At 39.2% G+C, this 22,006-nt stretch overlaps 1 protein-coding gene across 11 annotated transcripts in view; it reads left to right on the forward strand.

Moving 5' to 3' along the window:
- The window catches only part of PHF20 (PHD finger protein 20), a 71,420-nt gene that overhangs the window by 27,742 nt on the left and 21,672 nt on the right, over positions 1 to 22,006 (forward strand). For 5 of the 11 annotated variants that reach the window (XM_033074659.1, XM_033074663.1, XM_033074660.1 and 2 more), the window contains 7 exons: positions 391 to 781; positions 1,181 to 1,288; positions 2,354 to 2,530; positions 3,301 to 3,474; positions 9,553 to 9,621; positions 10,269 to 10,547; positions 18,868 to 19,041. In XM_033074659.1, coding sequence (XP_032930550.1) covers positions 391 to 781; positions 1,181 to 1,288; positions 2,354 to 2,530; positions 3,301 to 3,474; positions 9,553 to 9,621; positions 10,269 to 10,547; positions 18,868 to 19,041 — 1,372 coding nt within the window. Of the gene's footprint in view, positions 1 to 390; positions 782 to 1,180; positions 1,289 to 2,353; positions 2,531 to 3,300; positions 3,481 to 9,552; positions 9,622 to 10,268; positions 10,548 to 18,867; positions 19,042 to 22,006 lie in introns of all 11 variants that reach the window. The other 6 variants (XM_033074665.1, XM_033074670.1, XM_033074664.1 and 3 more) reach the window with 5 other exon arrangements.

The raw sequence follows: 22,006 nt of genomic DNA on the forward strand, positions 1-22,006 counted from the left end.
TTTTGAATGAGACTCTTCTCTGAAAGGAAGAAAGTTTCCACAGCCAAGTGATTGAGCTATTGGCTGTTTTCTGTGCTCCTGACTCCCACTCTTTCTGCAGTGTCCCTAGTAGGTTTTATGTATTACTGCACAAGCTAGTAGGGACCCAAGCTACATTGGGGAACAGAGGAACAGCCAAGCTCTTCTGTCATTGTGTGGTGAAGAATGGATTTCTTGCCCAGTCTTGTTCACATTGAGTGCCTCTTAGTTTTAATCTGTGGATTGCAATAGAGCATGTATTTTTATCACTTGAAAAATTGGACAAAGATGCAGGGCTGCTAAATGCAAAGGGGAGGGGTGTGGCATTTAGACTACAGTGAATTGATTTTACTGTCATTCTCTTTATTCTAGAATATTGTGGGTGATGCTAAGCCTAAGGAAAGAGGTAATGAAATCCCGTCATCTCCTGAAAACCAGGAGAAATTTAAAGAGCAGAGGAAAGCAACAGGTAGTGCAAAGAAAGACGAAGATGAAAAGACATTAAAGACTGAGAAACGAGTTAAACAACCCGATAAAGACGGAAAATTTATAGTCATCTCAGAAAAAGGCAAGATCTCAGAAAAGAATATATCTAAGAATGGAAAAGAAGATAAAGAGAATATATCAGAGAATGATATGGAATATTCAGTAGATACACAAATTGAGAAGAAACCTGAGAATGACAAGGTAAAGAGTCCACAGGAAAATGTGAAAGAAACTAAACGAAAGCGTGGCAGACCACCAGTAACACCTCCCACGGCGGGTATGTAGCCAAGCCTAAATGTTTAGGCATGTACCAAAACACTTTTAATCTTACCTAAAGGAATAAGAAGTATCTTGCTCTTTAACAGTCTAAATCTCTGGAAACTCTTAAAAAATTTTTAAGTTCATCTTTGTTCAAGACAGCCAAAACATACTGAAGTCTGGAGCCATGGTGGTTTGGTCAGAGATTAGATTTAGACAAGTAACAAAAGTAGACAGTCATATAATGTAATGTATACCTGTAGTAGAGTTGAATACTACTGTGTGGGTTTTAGAAAGCTGGATGAAGTTCTGTTTATGCAAGGTCCAGTATTTTAGATTGTGAAGCTTAGGAATTTGTGTTCAAGTGTTTCATAGCTTTGTATTCAGTCGATTTTTCTTCTGTTATCTAAATGTGTAGAGCCAAGTTCTCAGACACTTCAGCCCATAACTTTGGAGTTAAGATGTCGGAAAATACCTAAAGGAGGTGATGTTCCATTGAAGCGTCCCAGGATTGAAAAAAACTTGTGTGAGTTTTTGGTGTTCAGCTCTCACACTATGTGTGTATAAATATAAAAGTTCTTGAAACTAATGGATTGGGAGAGGGAGAAAATGGCTGTGGTGTTAATCTTAAACTATGATAGATGCATTGACTGCAATACAGCACCTGGTTTTTCTTAAATTTGCCATTCATATGTGGCATCATCATGCTGGAATTCCCCCCTAAGTCTTGGAAGTTGATTTTGGATAAAGGAGGCATAAGTCATGAGCCTTGATGCAAAAGTTCAGAGATGTAGGGGTGGCAGTAATTACATTGCCTCCAATTTACAGAAGACTATAAAAACCTTAGAAGTTGTAGAAATTTTTCAGTTACTAGATAGAGGATTAAAGCAAGGGCACTTTAATACTGCATAAATATTCATTATTCAATATTTGTGTGAATTATTCAATATTCAATTCATATTCAAATATTTGAAGTCAAATAGCTTCTACTTCATCTTTGGGTGCCGTGTGTGGAGGCTGGAGAATTTGAGTGTGTTGGTGAGGAAAGAAAATTATATTCTCTGTAGTAGTGTCATGACCAAGGAGATGAAGATTCAAAGAAAGCTTTTCCTTTCTTTAATACCACAGTCATAAACTGCAGTGTGTGTAGGTTATCCAGCTCAGTCATAGCTGTTTGTGTGTCTGAATTGTCTCATCTAACTCCTGGTATGACTTAGGTCTGTGGAACAGCTTGTTTAGACCAGCTCCACTATAATGTGACAAACACACCTCTCTGCTCTGCAGTATGCTTCTGTGTGTATTTTACTCAGTGGAATATTTTTTCTCAGAAATTAGTAAGATACTGATCTGTATTTGTATTTCAAATCTGTTAATAAAAGAAAAATGTTTAGAACTTTGGCTGTACTTTTATGCTTAGTTGAAACTTATCATTCTAGCTTTTACAGAGGCTTAATTATCCAGGCTTTTTAGCTTTTGCTGTTAGCCTTAGTCCTTAAAAAGCGCACTTTCAAGGGGGTCACTGGGAGTGAAGTTTGCCTGTGATCTTTGTACTCCTGTAACTGCATGGTACCATTAAATACAACTGTTCCAGCTCAGGAAAAATCTAAGAACTCTTCAGACAATGCTGAGAGAGACCAGATCAGGAGGCGATCTTCAAGACTCTCATCCAGCATTAGCCATGAGATTTTAAATACAGATCTTGTGACAACTTCCACGGAAATTCAAACTTGGAAAGATGCAGTATCTAACCAAAATGAATCCGAGAAGGGTAAGTGCCTTCACAGTGTACTCTGGGGTTTTGTGATGAGGTGGTTATGTAGTTGTTGCAAGTGTATATTTGCAGTTGCTTAACCTGCAGGCTCCGTATCTACCATTAAAACCTGATTGCATCAGCAGTGCAGAGAAAACTCATGGAAAGTTTGTCTCTCTGCAACCCTGGTTGCTTTTACCTTTTGATTCTCTTTCTATCAGTAACCTTGGCATTTCTCTTGGGTGGTGGGAACTTCTCCAACAAAGGAGAGCTCCATAGGCTGTAAAAATATCCAAGGAAATAGTTTGATTTGGGGTTTTTTGGTTGGTTGGTTTTCTTTTGTAGGGAATGCAGGTTCTGATTGTGAAAATGAAGTAATTTCAAAGTTTTAAGTCTTTCATATTGTAGCAGTAACTGCCCAAGTACTGAACTCAGAGTTTTTAGAGTTTAATCCTGATATTGAACACTAAAAGCATCAAATGGGATGCTTATATGCTTAAACAGGGTGGAGTTAACACTTGCTTTTCTACCCTGTCCTTAACTGCCTTTCCCTTTCGAGGAAGCTGTTGTAGTGATTTGAGGAGATCTGTGATTTTCTGGGCTTTAAACAGTTAGCTTGTGTGTTTCTAAGCAGCTGTAAGCTTAGAGGGGTGCTGCAAGTTAGTTGTATTGCAGAAATTTTGTGCAAGCAGTCAAGAGCATGGATGGGTAGTTTTCTCCATTATAATGTGTTCTTCAGTGTGCTTTTGTATACATTTTACTCAGTGGGAATTTTTTTCTCATTCTAGTCCAGTTAGAAATTCCTGTTGAACCTGACCAAAGTTTTGGTGAGCAAGGATCACCTGGAAATACATCACACAGCACAGCACTCAGTACAGATGCCAGTTTGCAGGAAGAAAAAGCTGAAGACACTGAGTCTTCCTCTGTTCCTGTCAGAACTCAAGAACCTTCTGCTGCTACAGGTTCAGGTTTTTCATATTTAATGTTGATACATTTCTTAAGGCAACTGACACCAGATGTTTTGTACTTGCACAATTTGAACACTTGTACATTCTTGCAATTTTAACCTTCGTTAATAATGCATATTTTTATTCCTTGTGGACTCAGTTTCAATCTTATGCTTTCAAGTTGGACAGCAGTCTTAAAAGTGGAAATCATAATTTTTAAATGACTGGGTGTAATACTTTCAGGATGATGAAGTTTACAAATGCTTGTTTTCAGTGTTTGGAATTCTAGATTAAATTGAATTTAACACCATAAGAGGTCAGGTTCTGTTCTCCTTAATGTGCTGCAACTATGTGGTGATATTACTGTAACTGCTCTTTGGGAATCCCAGTTGTGCATTTTTATATCTTTATGTTTAGACTTGGAGGCTTTAGTGCAAATTTATGAAATAGTTCAAACATTTCAGTTTCCCTCTTAATATATTTACTCTATTTTCTCCTAGCTGGGGAGTGTTCTTATCTTACCTTTTCAAATTAAAATTTGCTATGCAGCTAGTGGACTGTCAAAACATGATGCTGTCCTGTGATTATTTCTCATAACTTTAATCTTTGGATCTACAACTAACTGGGGAAACTTGAAGTACATATTTTATGCTCTATCAAACAAGTTTAATTTGAAGTGTAACAGAGCATTTAGAGAGATTTGCAGTTGCTCAGTATTGCTGGAGTAATGTGTGTGTTGTTTGTTGGTTATTTTAAATTTGCCTCTTGTTTGCACATAGCACCTTTCACTCACTCTGATGTAACTGTGCAAGTGACATGTCCTCTCCATTTCCACTAATGGGTACCTTCAGTGCAGGAAGGAACTGACCTCTTTCCTTTGCTCAGGTCGGTGTGTAAATGGTCTTCTGCTATTTAGAAATTCGAACTCTTTTGGTGTTGGTCTCTTTCACCTATTCCTGAGCAAATTTGTGATTTGAGTTTAAACTCAGGAGAATTCTATGTGTGGTGTCGTTCACACTAATGGACTGTGTGGGGTGTGGCCTGAGCTTGCTTCATTAAATACAAGCAGCAAAGCTGTGGGAACAAGGCTTGGCTAACACCTACCCAAAGACTTGATAGAGTTTGTGCACTCTTGTTCCTGGCTCTTTTGTCAGGACTTAAGCAAGCTTGATTAAAGTTAATTTGGGAACATTCACTCACATTGAATTCTGACCTGCAGTACAGCACTGATGGTACATAAAAATCCACACTTGTGGGTGTGGATTGTCTTTTCTTTAATTGAAAGTTGTTCACTTAACATTAGAAATCAGAATCAGTGGACATCCAGATGTGGCAAGCAGGTGTTAAAGGATTGGTCATAAAAGCTATGCAGGCTCTTTGAGTAAATACTGTCACCTGAAATCCAAGTACAAAAATCTGCATTTCCATTTTAAAAAATTCATAGATTCTCTCACAGATAAATCCTTTCTAATTAAAAGTGGATCTGTGTTTCCTTCTCTGTGCTCTGGTTGTGGGATCGTAGCAGTACACCCCAGTGCTGATGAGCTGCCTGATGGGGGAACAGCAGGGCTTGGTCTTTTACCTGGTAGTGGGGGGTGTGTGTGTGTAGCAGCATGACAGTGACAGGTGCCTCTAGGCAGGATCTGCAGATGCCTCTGAAAATCACCAGTGGCTTCTGCTCTTGTGGAGGGATAGATATGTTACAGAGCCCAGGCATACCGTCCTAAAAATAGCTGGTGTAGGAAACTGGGAGCTGAATTAACTCATTTATGGATGATTATCAAGGGGACAGATATGCTCCAGATAGAATAACTGTGTCAGACAGTTGTGTTCATTATGTTCATTATGTTCTCAGTCTGACATGTGTTTAAAAGAGATTCAGGACTTGGGAAGGGGCAGAGTACATTGTTGGAGAGCAGGTGGTGTGTGGGGCAGAAGAGTGTGTTTGTTGCATGTGAGATTCTCACCAAATACAGCGTGGAAGTTAGTCATTGGTAACTTTTAATATTTGGAATAAAAATATTGTAAGCCAGTATTACCATTATTATTTGTCTGTAGATTTTAATTCTGGTTGCTTAGTGGGAATTAATTCTCTTCCTGTAGGAAAATACTGTAAAAACTGTATTTTCCTTGTGATATGTTAGTGTCATTTTGGCATTGTTGAGTAACACATTCTGGTAGTACAGATTCTTACCTTGTGTGATGTATAGGAAGAACATGATTTTTCTGGCATTTGAATACCAGGGATTTTTAAGGACATGAGCACTCCTTTTAAGGGATGTTTTTCTATTAGTAGATGATTCAAGATTCATAATGATTGCACGCATTTATAACAGCACACTGGAGTCTGGAGTCTTCCTATGACTGAAATGTTCTAAAATATAATATGTTCTGAAAGGGAAATATAGCATTGCTTGTCAAAACTGAAGTTACTTTTTAAAAAATCTCAACAAATTTCTGAATAACTACATTTACTGAAAGACTAAAATCCTGTTCTGCTGGCTTTTGACACCTCTGGTGACAAGGGACCAGAAGTGGTGATCAGAATTTAGCTAAATCAAGCTGTCTTTCCAAAAAATGTGACAGTCTGTTGGCAAACTTTTGCACCCAGTTAAAGCTCTGCATATATCTGAAAATAGACTTAGAAGCATTCCATAGCTGTTCATGTGAGTTTAGTCTTAAAAATTCTTTTTACTTTAAAGGTGAGCTGCCTTTGCTTTGCACAGATGTGCTATCATGTTTGTAATAGTATTTGCTAGCACTCTTGAAATTACTTATTTGCATAGACATGCATCAGAAATTCTATTTGCCTTATGCTTACACCTGCTTTTCTAATGTTTTTCTGTTAGCTTTGGGTTTCAGTTCAGGAGAAGCATAAGACATTTTCATCAGTTTGAGAGAGCTGCTATTTCTCCTGCAGCTCACTTCAGTAGGCTTTAATCCCTTAAAGGTAGCATAAAAATTGTATTTTTGAGCCTAACAATGTATAGTAGGTAAATAAGTCCATCCTGCCCTGTTCACTTAAAGCTCCATACGGTGGGTCACCACAGTCTGGTCACAGTGTTTCAGTTACATGTCAAAGTGCAGGTGAAGCCTTTACATCCCCCTCCAAAGGTACACTCAGTGTGAGTGGTGCACTGCAAGGCTCACATGCTTTACTGCCCAGTACAGGCTGCTTTTATTGGTACCCATTTATTTCCAGCACAGGGGGAAACTGGTGAGTGGAGGGCTATAGGAAATACTGCCTTGAGTAGTTGTTGCAATGCCAGGTAATGTTACAGCTCAAAACCCCACAAGTTATAAATATTCAATGATCAGTGATTATTGATGCTCTTATGTATTTCTTACATCAGGCATCTCCTTCTGTGAATTCTGGATGCCCTAGAAATTCTTGGTTGCTATCCCTACCTCAATTAGCTTGAGAAGAGCAGTTTAGCAAGATAGTTTTTGTTTCACAACTGAAATACTGAAAGAGAGAGGGTTTTTGAAAATAAAGGAGAAATGTAGTTTGAGAGCTGAAAGGATGACACACTTGGTGAGCTCAGGAAAAACAACACAAGATTAAGTTGAATTAAATAAGTAATTAGTGAGGACATTGACCCAGTGAAGTGGTCCAAAGCGCAGTGTAAAAACTGTCAGCTCAAGCATGTTTGTTACCATGACCCACCATGAAGATAATGCACTAGAGAACGTAAGTTTTAGAGAGTTCCAATATGTTTAAGCTAACAACAAGTGAAGAAATAATTCAATCTCCACTTAATACTTCCTTGAAGACCAGGAAATAGAGAGTGAAGGTCTCCTTATTTTAGCAAGCAATTGTGTGTGGAGGTCTAATAGCTGGGAACTGCAGTGAGGTCATCTTTAAGTGGGGGAAAATGGGAAGAGTTCTGTGTGCTGCTGGCTTCTTGGGTTGCTTACCAGGGTGTTGCAAGAGATGCCACAGGATGGCAGACCTTCAGTCGAGGTACCATGCTGCTGCCAAATATTCCTGTTCCTGCCAGAGCCATGTCTGCAAGAGGATTGGCGATGGTGTTTTTACAAACGCCTCTGGTGGACTTGGAAGCTTCACATTGTGCATTTTACAGTGAACTTACTGCTGAGCATGGTCATAGCTTGACCCTTGGATAATTCAGCCCAGTGAGAGATGGGAAGGGCTGCTGACTGGAGCACTGAAGGAATGGTTTTCTCTGTAGTGAAACTTACAGGACACACTGGTGTTTGACCATGTGTTGTAATGGCTGACTTGAATAGCAGATGAGGAGTATGAATTTTGATTAGAATCATGGGAGAAATAGCAGGTTTCTACTCACAGAAAATACCCACCAAGCTCCTTTGTAAAGGCAAGTGCCTGAAAATCTGAGGGCAGTATACCAAACCTGTTTCTCTAGAAAGCAATTTTAGTGCCACATGTTGTGAACAAAAATTCTGTAAGGATGGTACGTGCCCCTTTAGGTGTTGATGTAGGATGTCATTTTCAGAGCACATGGAACAAGGGCTCTCCAAAGGCTCCCCTGGGTGGTAGAGTTGGTTGGCAGTTTCCTGCTGTGACAGGGAGTTCTATTGTGCTACTTGTAAAGTAGAAAAATGTAGTCATGGGAATGATTGAAGCTTTGTTTTGAATTTTGTGGGATTGTCTATATTTTTATTACTCTTGAATACATTCTTTTTGCACATTGCAATACATTTTTTGTCTCCTTCCTTTCCCGTTGTCCCATGTCTTTGTTATCTCTATTTCTAACTCCAGCTAATCTTTTCCTTTTCTAACTTGTAGCTGATCAGTTAGAAGCCATTCCCTGTATCTTCTCCGGAATCTGTCCAGTTCAAGTGCTCTGAGCTTGGATGCAGGGCCTCATCCTGACAATTGTGTGATGGTGTAATACTTTCCCTTGCCATCTTTGTAATGTTTTTTGAAGTCTTTGGATGCCATTACTCCCTTTGCTGCAGTTGTTTTCCAGCTTCATGTTGGTTATTGAATAGTAATGAGTTCTCGGCATCTGTAGTCCCAAATGCTGGGTTTTTTTCCTTTACAGTCAAGAGAACCTTTCTGTGTTTGCTTTCACTAAATCCACAAGCCATTGCACTGACCCTTCCTGAAGTACTTTTTTATTCTTCCTGAATGCAGCTTTTGATGGTCTGCAGTATATTTTGATTTTGGTATTGGCAAACTTCGTCATTCTGCAAGTGTGAGTCTGGCTTTGGTGCAGTCTTATTGATGTTCCTGTCAGCATGTTCTTAACATGGCTATGCCACAGTGTCTTCCTCCTGGTCATTACCACTGTGAAACACCCAAAACTAGTGTCTTTCTTTACACTATTTTCTTCTCCAATTTCACTGCATATTCTTTCTTTTAACCAGCTTGGTGTTGCATATGACTTAATTTTTCCCTATGCATCAGGGTACAATTAGTTGTGTTTTCTCCGTGTTAAAGATTTGTTTGTACACGGTAACTAAAGGCTGGGTGGGCCTCAGATGCAGCTGTCTGGGATGCTTCTCTGCACTGTGACAACCTTCAAGTCTGCTGCTCAGTAACACCATTTCTGTTACTGCATGCTAAAAACTTGGAAACAAGCTGTATGTGTTTTTCCTCCAGGATTGTTGACACTACCTTTAACACTCCTTCTGTTCAACGCTTTACTGTACTTACAGAAAATCTTATTCTTGTTCATAATGTTTCTGAGTACTTTCGTCCCTTGTTTACAGCTACTTCTAATACAGTGTCTTAATTTTTGTTCATGTGCTGCATCCCTTCAGTTTTAGTCACTGTTGCTAGGTTTGGGTCTTGCAGTTAAACACTTCTTTCTTAATCCTGAAAGTTGAAAACTCTTGTAAATATGGAAATAACACTTCAGTACTGGCAAAGCAAACTGGAAAATTGCATTTGGAAACTGTTTTTCTTTTAAATGATACCTCCTTTCCATTGTCTTCTAGCTGGAGAAGGATTTTTCAATGCTGTGTGTGCATTAGTGATGGATAACTGCCCAGGTCTATTTAGATCTGTTTCCTCATTTTTACTTCTCATGTGCTGTACTGAGTACAGATACTGGTGACAGTAATTGGATTTAATTAAAAATGTTCCTTTTGTATGTTTCTTAGAACATGAACTGAAAGTTTCTGAAATTCATGATAGCTACAGTCCTGGGTTGCACAGCACTGTTCTGTGGAGTAGGTGCCTTAAATTGTTCTTACATTTGAATCTTTAGACTTTCCTTGCTTTTTTGAGAAACTAAGTATAGCTCGTGGGAACATTTTGTAACAGATGCGAGCGATTTTGGTTTTCATTGCTGCTTAAAAATTGAAATACATTTCAATTTTACTTTAAAAATGTTCTCAAGTACTGCTTCTCGTATCTTTAGAAGTAACCGGGCTTTGGTGGCGGGACTGTGCAGCCAGAAAGCAGGTAGCAAAATAACTGTAAGCGGAGAAGCAGAACTGTTTCTTTTTGCACCAAAGGTGTGAATAGTTGTGAACAAATAATCTTTAGTGTTTGGACTTAGGGATGTAATCTCTGTGTAATTTAGTCTTTTATCTTCAGGAGCACTATACAGTGATATCAGGTGTTGGGCAAGGACTCAAGGAAGCAAAATACTGTAACTTATTCATAAAACCAGTTTTTATGAGCAATGTAGGGTAGAGTTCTCCCTTTAAAGTTCCTGATCTTAAAGGCAGATAAGGCATTAACATTTTATTTTTAGTATTTCATTGCTAATATGTGTGAATGCATGCTTACTTCTTTTTGCTGTTTAAGTTTAGGAAACCATTTGCTAAATATAGCATATGCATGGGGCAATTTATCTGTTTTGTTCTTACAGTAACAAAACCTTGTAGGAGAACAGATTTTCTTGCATCAAAAAAAGCTGCAACTGTTGACCAAGATCACAAGTTTAGATGCAAGTTCTTGGACTGTTCAAAATCCTTCCGCAAAGCCAAGTTATTGCATTATCACATGAAATACTTTCATGGAGTGGAGAAGGCTGCAGAATCACAGCAGAACCCTGTAAAAAGAAATATTCAAACCAGAGCTTCTTTGGCTTCTGAAAAAGCTAATCAAGAAAGGTCAAAGAGAGGACGGACCACAGCTGGTTCACTGTGTAAGTATGGTGCTGATCTCTTTCTTTTTTTAAACAGCAGCAGGCAGGACAGGCAGAAAATACCAGAAAGCAATTTCCTTTTGGGCTGAAGCAGTCTCTTTTAGGGCTGTGTCTTAGCATGTTTCTTTGTGGAGAAGAAGCATAATGTGTGTACATCGTGTTGTAGAAAGGTATGATGTTCCTTCTAGAATTCAAGATCATGTTCTAGTAAAGATTCCACTATGCAACTTCTCTTACTTTTCTGTAGCAGCTCACTTGTGTATTAAACCTCTGTTCCCTTTTAAAAACCACAGTTCCCTGAGTTTCTGACTTGATTTCTTTTCTCCTGGCTTACAAATATAGTATTGATTGGAGACTTCTATCCTTTTCTGTATTAGGAAACAGTTTGGGTACCTCTAGTTCTCTCCCCTTTTTCTTCCTTGTCTTTAGGTTTTGACTTTACTTATCTGTACTTTACTACCTTCAAGCACGTATGTGGCTGGAAATCCAGTACCAGTTTCTGTGGTATTTACTGTTCTTTGGGGTGAAAAATCTTAATATTTAACAAGTGCAGTTGTTTCAGCTGTGCTTCAAGATCTTCACACAACAGATGGTCAGTGGAAAGGAATAAAAACTAGCTGGTTAGCAAAAAAAAAAAAGTGAGTTTTAACTGCTTTGCAGTCTGCAAAATCGCATTCACTTCTGTTTCATGCTCATTCTCTGAAGCATTTTCTGCCTGGCATGACACCAGAGTGGCAGTCTAGGTCTAGTGTGAACTGCAGTGGTTGTTGATAACCTGTCTAGATTTGGGTCTTGTGGATTGATGTCTCTGTGTACTGCAAGTCTGTAAAACTCGTCGTGTCTTCTGTCTGTTCACTGAGCCTTTTTTATACAATCCATCTTTCTGCTTGCTGAATTCCCTGATGCCTTTTGTCTTTGCAGTTGATCTTTCATTAATACTTTAAGAATTCCAAAGTCTTGCAAGTTGGTCACAGAGCTCCAGCTGCCTTACTTTGCTTCGCAGCTGCTTTTCCTAAAGAGTCCAGAAAATGACTTTTCATTTGAGGTGCTACTGCTTGTTCCTAACAAGATAAGTGTGACTTTACATATTGTTACTACGTGTGATCCCCAAATTCTTCAGTATCTCTAAATAATGCAAAGGTGTAAGCGTGGATTAGGCAGGGAAAGAGTTCTCTTTAAATGCATTAGGCTGTAATGATTTGTATGTATTGTACTCTGCATGCCGCTTAATTGAACCCAGGTGTTGCCTGGGGGAACATACCTGAGATAAGCATGGTGTCAGGACTGGCTGCTGACAGCTGCAAAGTGATCAAAACAGGCTTTGTGCGTGTATTGGGCTTTTCAATAACCAGACTTCTATTTGGCTTTTTCGAACTGTGTAATTACTTTGATTTGAGAAGTTGTTTTGTTGTGATTGTCTTGAATGCACCGAATAGTGACTCAAGATCTTGACCCTTCCATTTATCCTTCCAAGTTCATACAGTCAGATGCATCATCATCACGGGCAGGTAATTCCTTGTCGAGCTGAGATGTAAGCTGTATTAGCTTATTTTAAGCACCCATCTATTTCCCCATTTGTGGATGGATAGTTTGCACCTGGATCGTGTCCATGTTGTGCTTCATAGTGGCTCTGTGCAGAATACCTGGGGTGTGCTCACAGATGCTGAACATTGCATCAAGGTGGAAGCGAGGGGTGCTGTAAAGTTCTTAAGTCACCTTTGCAGTTGAAGCTGCTGTTATGGAGTTGTAGTACATTTTTTCTTGGTGAGGAAAAGCAATCTCATTATCTATTAGTTATAGGTCTGGTACTAAGTGCCATTGTTTTCTAACTCAGTGTGTTCTTAATTTCCCTAATTTTTGTTTGCTGGTGCTACACAGTTGAAAGCAGAGTTAATGAGATTAGTGAGCTCTTCCTGTAGTATTTGAAGTTCTAGTCTTCTGTGTTAATGTCATGTACAGAAATCCAGTCTTCTAGGCAAGACTTTCTGTCTACTGAACACTTACAGCACCTTTTCCAAAAGCTTTTCAGGAGGTACTGCTTAGAGTGAAAGCTTTTGAATCAGTAGTTTGGTATATGGTAGGTATGCTTTTCATCTTTACAATCCTTTGTGAGCAAAAATTCTCCCGTTTGAAAAGAATGTATTTAAATTATTTTACCTTTTGGTACAGATGTTCTTTTCCTGTACTTCACTATATGAGGTAGATTTTAGTGCTTAAGAAATGGTGGCAATTCCTAACAGATAAAACTTTCAGCCATCATGATTTTTGTTATTCCATAAACTTGAAGGTGTTCTTGCTTTAGAAGCTTTGTCACACTTATCTGACAAGTTTTTATTTTAGACTTCTGGGACTCCTTACTCTTTCTGCTACACATAAAATAAATGGTGGGGCTTGTCTGGTGCTGGATTTAAAGTGAAACTACTTAGTGCTTCTAAAGCTGTAGGAAAATACGCGATATTCAGAACAGTAGGAAAACCTTTTGTGGGCAGTGATTACAATTTTAACACATAGAAAAGAAGATGGATGTAAGTGGTCTTCAGTGACCATGTTGTGGGATTTGGGAAAGAACAGTTTTAATATAGTTGCTTTGCACTGAATTGCAAAATTACAGTTTCTGATATGTAAGTTGTGCTACTTGACGTTGAAGTCAAGGCTTGAGTGAGCTGGAAAGGTTAATGTGGGACTGATTTGAACTTTTGAACCATCTCCCCCTTTTTCCAAAGAACAGTCTTGCCTTTGCAGTGGCACACTTGGCAGATAGGTCTCTGAATTCTGTAGTTACTCTGAACAGAGAGGAAGGAGCTGCCATTGCCTGCAGCTTGTATTTTACATATACCTTACAGAATATGCCTGAACAGAATGACTAGGACTTCATAGCTTCTGGATGTGTTTATGCAATACCTTTCTTAAATTTGTCAGGAAGTAGTATGAGATCATGATGAAGCAGATCTTCTCCTAAGTGCGTGTTAAAATACTCATTGACTTGCTGCTACTTTGGTCCTCAGGAAAGAATTGTCCTTTCCTAGAAGAAGGAAGTTGATGTGTGTACATGTTGATGTGTATATAGCCCCTGGCTATAGGAGATGCAGGTGTACCTGCCCTCAGCTTTCGGGTTGCATTACACCTCAGCAGCTGCATTGCAGAGCCACCTGCAGCTCTGTCAGGAGAATCAAGATCTGCACAAATGTTTGTGGATGCAAAAGCCTAAAAGAGGCTTTTTGAGTCTGGGCTGCAGATAACTTCAGTGCTAGTCTTAGATGAAAGAGTTGCTTAGATTTTGTGCTAGTTCAAATAGAGATGCTTTATCAGAATTATTACTTGGAAATTAAATTTTCACAGACACTGTACCACCTTTAAGTCCATTAGTTACTTACTGTTTACTGTAATAAAAGAATGAAGTAGAACTCGATTGTGTAACCATATACATTAACCTTAAGATAGGCTTTTTTCTTTATGGTCCCTTCTCTTATGCTGCAGAACCCCTTAGTTTACTGTTGAAGTACATCATCCCATACTTGTGCCTTGCAGAGACTGTAAACAATTTTTTCTGAAGGTTCCAGTTTTCTCTTTCAGATATGTCTGTCTGTCCATGTTATTTTGTATAAAATGCCTGCAAAAGGTTATTCTTAATAAACATTACTGTTTCCTGACGTATAAAAATTGTTTTTTCCTCACCTACACCACTCCAAGGCCATGAGGCGTAGAATAACTTCATTTCTTTCTTTGTACCTCCAAGTCATAATTTTGACATCTTGGCTTGGAGTTTTTCTGGATTGGTGACTTTTCAGTAAAATCTGTTGATTTGAAGATTTACTAACATGTAGTTCATGCCTTTGTGCTGAACATATTTTCTGAAATCTGAAAGTGAAAACTTGAGTGCTTGCAGAGCTGATATGCCCCCATGTCATCCCCTGGCAAAGCCCTGTATTTGCTGGATGCTGAGAATCTCTCAGGAAACACAAACCTCATGAGCAAATGGGAGTTGCACAGAGGTGCCCTCTGAAGTGATTGGTGTGCTCTTAATGCTCCTAATAACTACTTAGTACTGCTGTCTGCACAGTTGTACTGACAGCAAGCCCATGAGTTGATACCCATTGACTCCTAAGACACAGATTAGGTCTTGTCAGGAGTTTTGGTCATAATGGAAGCTAAACTCAATTTTGGGACTTGAAAAACACTGTACAGTACTAGGCTTTGATTTGGGGTGTGGATGTAGAACAGTAGCCTCAGTCTGACAAGTTGCTGCCACTCCTGGCTCTCCTGTGTTCCTTGCCATGAGGAAGAAAATAAAGGAACAGGCCTACAGTTTGTAGTTTGGATACTGTAAAAATTCTGTTCCTACTGTGGAGTCCCTATAAAGCTCTTAAAGAGGGGAAAAAACAGTTTTGCTAGTAGATTTAATTTTTTTTACATAGCCTCATTTTTAGAAAGTTCTGCCTACCAAAGTTAATTACTACATGTCCTGTTAGTGTATAAGTGACTCCGTGCATGAATTCTTTACATGAATGTATGTAAACAAAACAGGTATTTTGCCCTTACTTGTGTTAGTGATGAGAGCTGAATTGTATGTGGGTGGGGTTGGCAAACTTGTTTTGACATCTTAAAACATCTCAGGCATGTGGTTGTCATTAACACCTGTTCACAGGTGAACCTCTGGCCTGCTGTGTAGAGGTTGTCAGGTTAATCCTTTGGGAAAGGCTGACTGATACATGTGCTAGGCAGTGGGATGTGCATAGTTATCTACAAATGTGGTTTTTTTCCTTGCAGCAGGGGAAGATCTACATAAACGCCCTCTGTGATTGCAGAATTGCCAGTTGTATTTGCCTTATGACAATACTGCATTTGGTTTCTGGGGGGTGGCTGTAAGTCAGGATGAAACATGGGTCTTTCAGTTCTTGAAAATACCACTGGAATTTCTCAGCAGGTGGTCTCATAGCTGTGGATGGTAACTCTGACTCACATACTTGGGAATTCAGTCTCTGCTTCATGCAAATGCTGAGTTACCTTCTTACCTGGGGTCCTACATCGGGGCTCCAGGGGACAGTGACTTGTCTGTCACTGAACCTTGATGTGCTCAGTAGTAAGTTCTCTGAAACTCTGTCTATGTGGTTTCTGCATTGTTGAGGGAATTTCCTATCTCAGTTCTGTATATGTTAGTTTTGAAGATCCTTCGCAGCTACTGGGTTAGCTCTTCATATGACAGTGGATACTTCTTCCAGGAGAGAGAGGCCTGAAAGAACTCCATGGAAGAAGGCTGGAGGCAGTTAACCAGCACTCCTGTTCATCTCTGCAGTATCTTGTGAACATACCTCTTGTTCCTTTTAGTGGTATTCAGTATCATCTGAGCTGGAAATCGGTTTACTCTGATGTTTAATCACAACATAGCTGTTCAAGGACAATGAAAGTGTAATTGCCTGGGGTGTCAGGAGGCTTTTTGTGCCTTTTGTAGTTTCCCTGAGGGGGGACGCAGGTTTGTGTATTCATGGGGCCTGCACAAACAGCTTTAGGAAGTACATAGGGATCTCCTGTGTACTCCTCATGGGAATCTCTATGGGGGTGGTCCTGCTGCAGCCTCAACCCAGTCATCCTGTGACTGCATGGAGGCAGAGAAGTAGGAAATTTTCTGGAGAGTTAAGGTTAGCTTGGGGAGACCAGAGGATGGAAGCAGGTGGCACACTCAGCAAATGGTACTAATGCAGAAAATCCAAATTGAGAAATGTGTGAGTTTTAAAACCACATGCCTAAATAGAATATCTTAGTTGTGGTTGTTATGAATAATTGTTCTTTTTTCTTTTTTTGGAATGATTTTATAAACTGACCTGAGTTATACTTCCAAATGAAGAGGAAAAAGGACACTTTAGTGTGGAAGGCTTGTAAGTTTGCATCTCCATGGCATCAGTTTTACTATTTGGTGTCCTAAACGTTGAGGATAAATTTCCAGGTTTTTAATCTCATCTTCTCAAATTTAATCACAACTTCTAAAATAAATTTCAGAGTGTTCAGAGATCTTAGACACCCTCTAAACTTTTCTGTCAGTGGAACAGAGATGTTTCAAAACCTAGCATGCTTGTGTCAGTTACTGAAAAAAGATGCATCCAGCTTATGATAGAGTACCTTGACCTCTCTGCCAGGACAATGTTGTGGTTAGCTGAGAAATCTTACAGGAGTATATTAACCTTTGTGTCGTAAAAAGTCAGGGTGTATTCTTGGCAAAAATCTCCTTGAAATTAAGTGTCTCAAAGCTACAGAAACCCAGTGGACACAAAATACAATTTTGTTCCACCAAGAGCTTGTGTGCACCTATGTCAGCTCCCGGGAAGGAAGCTAAGAGGCCTTATGGTACTGCAGACTGGTGGGATTGGTGTAGCTTCGGTGCTCTTAAATGTTAATTCATGAGATTGAGTTGGGCTGTTGGGAGAAGAGAAAGTTAGGAGGCCTGACTTTGAATTTATGAACTTATGAACGCTGTCAGGTTTGCATGGATTTTTGTATTGTGATTTTGAGTTTCACTGACATGGTGTTGTCTAAATATTTTGGAAAGTTATTGCAGAGTGGCAGACAGTCAGGAAAGCTGCAGAAAAGGTTGTTTATGTGACTTTTCACCCTGTACTGAAAAATACACTATTTGCATTTAATAAAGTTTGTTAGGGTACTGGTGTTCCCAAAGAGATTTATGTAGTACCTGAATCTATTTCTCAGCTGCTGTGTACCATGGGAAAACGTTTTGGTTTTGTCATCTGAACTGATGGTATCTTGACCTCTAGTCATGGAAATCCTCAGAGGACTCAAAATAGACCTGACTTAAAAACAAACAAGTAAATAAAGACAGCACCAACAAACCCAACTAAACAAAAAAATTACCACGAAACCTCTCCTACTTATTTTTTCAAGAGAACTCACGTTACAAATGGAAGGTCATACATATACTGTGGTGTTTTATCAAGGAGAATCCTCTGGCCTAGAAATTCTTTGTGGACAAAGCCCTCTACTTTCTTGAGGGAAATATGCACCTAGTAAGAGGCAGCAGTGAATTGCCTGTTGGGACAAAAGGCATCTTTTAGAGAGTCTTGTGTGGCATTTGGGTTTTGGTTTAATTTCTGTCTTTTGAGGCTGCTGTAGAGCACTAGTGCAGGTGACTAGCAGGTAAGTTTGGTTGTGGAAATAGTTGCAAGTGGCTTTTCTTTTTTGTTTGGATTTTTTTTTCCCTTTGAGTTCTGACTTCCTAGAGAGAGAGGACCAGGGAAAATGTCATCAGATTTCTGCATCTTGAAGTTTCTTTTGCCTGAAGAGATCCATGTAATTCAGAAAGCTCTGTAATGACAGGTCTTAATGTGCCTTATTTCTACAACTTGAAATGTTGATCAGGGTGGGGTGCTTGATCCATTTTCTTTTCCTGAGTGTGCTCTCTGGGACTCTTTCCCTTCGCTTTTCAGTCCGCTCTTAGGTTCTGCTCACAATTGTTTTATTAAAAGTGTCTTAGTGTAGCATGTTCATCTTCAGACTAGAAAGAAGTTACCTTTCTTACACTCTGAACTTTTGAGATGCATATAATGATAGAACTGGACATTTTTGATAAATGTCAGCAATCTGTCACCTTGGCTACTGAGTCTCATTGACCAAGATACTTGATGTCATACTCCAAAATGGCAATGTACTGGTCTTGTTTAGTGTACTGTCCTACCTGCCATTAGCTTTTATCACCTTCACTGCTCTTCTTGTGTCTTTCTTTCCAGGAGTCTTTCAGTAGGAGTTGTTACTTGCAATTAGGAGGATGAAACTGTTTGACTTAGAAAAGTGGAATCTTGGGTGGAGCCATGTCTGCATCTCATGATTTTTATGAATTTTAGGTAGTGGTCCTAAATTCTTGCATCTCACTCTTCATTGAAACACCATTGTTTCAGTGGTATGTATTTTAAAACTCTTCTGTGTGTGTTACAAAGCACACTTTTGAGAACTGGCTGTGGTTCCTCTAAACCAACTGGGCACTTTTTCTCTTGGAGAAACTAATAAAAATTACCCAATCCATATCTCTGCCGAACTGAACTGTTTCTCTTTTCATCTTTTCTCAAAGTCACAGGTTTTTCTGGAAGAATAGAGCTTTGGGGAATGCATGGACATCCCCTGTTTCTTTTTGAAAGAAAAGCCCCTCAGCCAGTCCAACAAAAGCATTGGAGGTTTTAGCCTTTCAGTCAGGGCTAGGACTGAGTGAGCAATGTCTGATCAGAAAAATTCCACATGAACTGCCAGAGCTGCTGCTGCTGAAATAGACTGACTTTGGAAAGTATTTAAAGCTTGGACTTGGTCTTTGTTCTCTTTGTAGATGCTCCTCCACATATAGCCCTCAGGAGTACCCCATATAGAGATGAAAAAGTAGAAAGGAGAAGAACTTCAACTCCTGTAAGTGTGTTAAATAGTCACCGACATTCTGTTAGAGACCAAACCAGGAACCACATAGCGAGAGCGCTGCGGAGGCCTCGGGAGAGAGTTCAACATGGTACGGCTTTTGGTTTAACATGGAAAGTTAAACATGGAAAAGTCTTGGGAAAGTTTCAAACATTGTAAGGAACTGATGATGTTCTGTACACCTTCATTTAGGGAGAGTAGTTTTGTGTAAATATACGGCATAAAATGTAAGTGGTGTTTTTTCACTGTCATTTTGTAAGTTTTGTAAGTTTTCATGCTATTTACACTGGAGTTTATTCTTCCCCGTCAGTTGGTACTATTTATAAGATGTAAAAAGTACTGAAATATTAAAGATTGTGAAAAGGTTGTAGGTCTTAATTCTGTTTAACTCCTGACTGTCCAAATGATTAAATATTTTAAGTGATGTTCTACTTACTGAAATACTTAAAGTTAAAAGAGTGGGCATGAGCACAATGACCTAGGGTGGTTTATTTTGTAGGGTTTTTTTTTTTTCCCAATAGCATTTGACTACTTCAGGTAGTCAGCAAGCACTACTGGATGTCTCTTCAAGAACTTCACAACCTTGACTTTTCCATGGTGTCATGTAAACTCTGTTTGTACTGAAATCTACTGTAGTATAGGTGGGTAACGGCCAAACAGGATGGAGGGATGTATGTATACATACATACTCATAGAAATAATACATCTATTTTGATATTTTGTAAGTATATAAATAATATATAATTTTCAGCATACGTCTAGATTACTACATCACCACTTTCTTTCAGATGTTGGTAAGAACTTGGTTCACAGTGATGAGGAAAACCCAAAATCTGATGTTAGACTATTATATCTATGACAGATGGTCTTTGTCCTGGAGATCACCTCCTTAGCTGCCTGTCTCTGGATTGTTCTGTTGATCATAGCAGATAGACAGTACTTAGCATCTTGTTTGTTCTTGGGCATCCCTCACTGCCCTTCCTCATGGGAAGGTTTGAATGAGATCCATCAGTATCTCCTCACTGTTCCTCACTCAGTGGGACGTGTCCTATGTGCAAATGTGGCATTTAGAGATTATAATGAGCTTTCACAGTGGTGATGTGATGGTGAGCACTCATCCCAGTTCTTACGAGTCTCTGCCATTCAAGGAAGTTGAAATCCTTACTTTTTTCAAAAACAACCCCAAACCATTTAAAAATGTAATTGTTCTGTGCTCAATTTTTAGGATTATTTTTTTCAGTTTCTTTGTTTGATTGTGAGAATCTGTGAGGATGCTCATAACGTAGACAAGTTTCTATCTGGTCTTATTTCAGTGAAAATTCGTTACAGTTCAAAGCACTTAAAAGAAACAGCTTTAGACAACAGGGTGAAGTACCTGGTTTTGTTGAAGACTCTGGTATAATACTTGATTACTTGTTCTTTAAAGATTTTTTTTTCAGGGAAACACGCATTAACTGTGCATTATGCATTTCAGAACATAGCTACACACAAAAATTTGTAAATATTTGGATTTTTTTCCAATTTTAAGACACATGGTGAAGCTTAAGGGGACAAAGTGGATGAAGTAACGATTTCCTTCATATTTAGCTTGATATGTTCATAGTGTTTGAAGAAGCTTTCCTTGTGCCCTTGGATATTTTCAAACAGATTCAGCAATCTGATCATGTGAATTTCAGTTTTCAAATTAATAGAAGCAAAATTTCCTGCCTCTATTGAGCTTAGTAGTGGTCTTTGCCCTTCTGGAAGAATAAAATGGTAGAACTTCTTTGCATGCCTGTGAGCAGAGAAAAGGGAATGGTACCAAGAGGATCCTGACCATTGGAAGAGCGGGAAATGAGGACAGAGGAAAGTTAAGAAGGAAGTTGGAAGCGCTGTGTTTGACACTTAAATATGAACTTTTTTTTTTTTCCTGTTTATTGGAGGATTTTTTTAACGCCCCTCAGCACCATGGAGAGGTGGAAGAAGGTGACTTTTGTGCTGTCACTCCTGCTACCTTTGAAGGCCAGGTGACTGGTGTGGCCATGTGGATGAGCACACTGAGGTGCCTTTGCTAACCTCATGCTAGAAGGGGCACAGAAGTGGCAAAGTAGCAGGAAATCTTTGTGAGGCCTGGGGAGGTGCAGAGCTAGACTCTCCTGAGGACAAACTATTGAGCACGTCTCCTGCATGCTTACCAGAGCTGATTAAACGTGACTGCAGTTTGCAGTTTCTTAGTGAACTGTGCCATAAATAGGCAGCTGATGAATTGAGGAGTTTACTGTTGACATGCATGAAAGAGGTTGATGTAATATGCTGGTATTGCTGGTTTGCTTCATAAATGGTTACAGACAACCCTGGGTTCTCACATGGCTTGTGCAAGTGAAGATTTCTTAAAGTATAGGGTACCTTCAAGTGCTTATTCAGATTCAAGTGCTTATTCAGATTTCTGTCATCTGACATTGAAATGGGTTTTGAATGGGATGGTGAGTGGCTCAATCAACCAAGCACTCTGAGAGCAGAGCGCTTTTGAGATACAAGGGATCCTTCCATGATAGGTGTAGATGACATCTCTGAGTCAGGATAATTTACTTAAGGAGCCGTGTAGGTATCTAAAAATTCTGCTGCTGAGAACCTAAGTCTGAAAGACAGGATATAACCGAACACTGGGGTCTGGAAAGCAGGGTTTTGTGTACGTGACCTTGCAACAGGGTTATGCTGAGTGCTGCATGCTCTGGAATCATGCTTTGAGGATAGATTAGATTGACAGCTGTCAGACATTCAAAAATTATGGTCTGTTTTTAATCCTATAAAAAAAGAATGGAGAACAGATATTGAGAGAATCATAGTTACAGACAACTGAACCAGTTACTTCATTTTCAATATCAATTAAATACTTCATTAGGGAACTGAACTGAAGTTTGGAGTGTTGGGGGTTTTGTTCTTACACAATGCTAGTGATATGTCCAGTCATAATAGTTTAGAAAGTGGATGCAACAAATCCCTCAGTCTTTTTTATGGTCTCTGAAGCATTTGGGCACCACTGTACATTTGATTTCTCCCACATGATACTGATATTT

Source organism: Catharus ustulatus, chromosome 17 (genome assembly GCF_009819885.2).
Source record: "Catharus ustulatus isolate bCatUst1 chromosome 17, bCatUst1.pri.v2, whole genome shotgun sequence".
NCBI classification, from domain to species: Eukaryota; Metazoa; Chordata; class Aves; order Passeriformes; family Turdidae; genus Catharus; species Catharus ustulatus.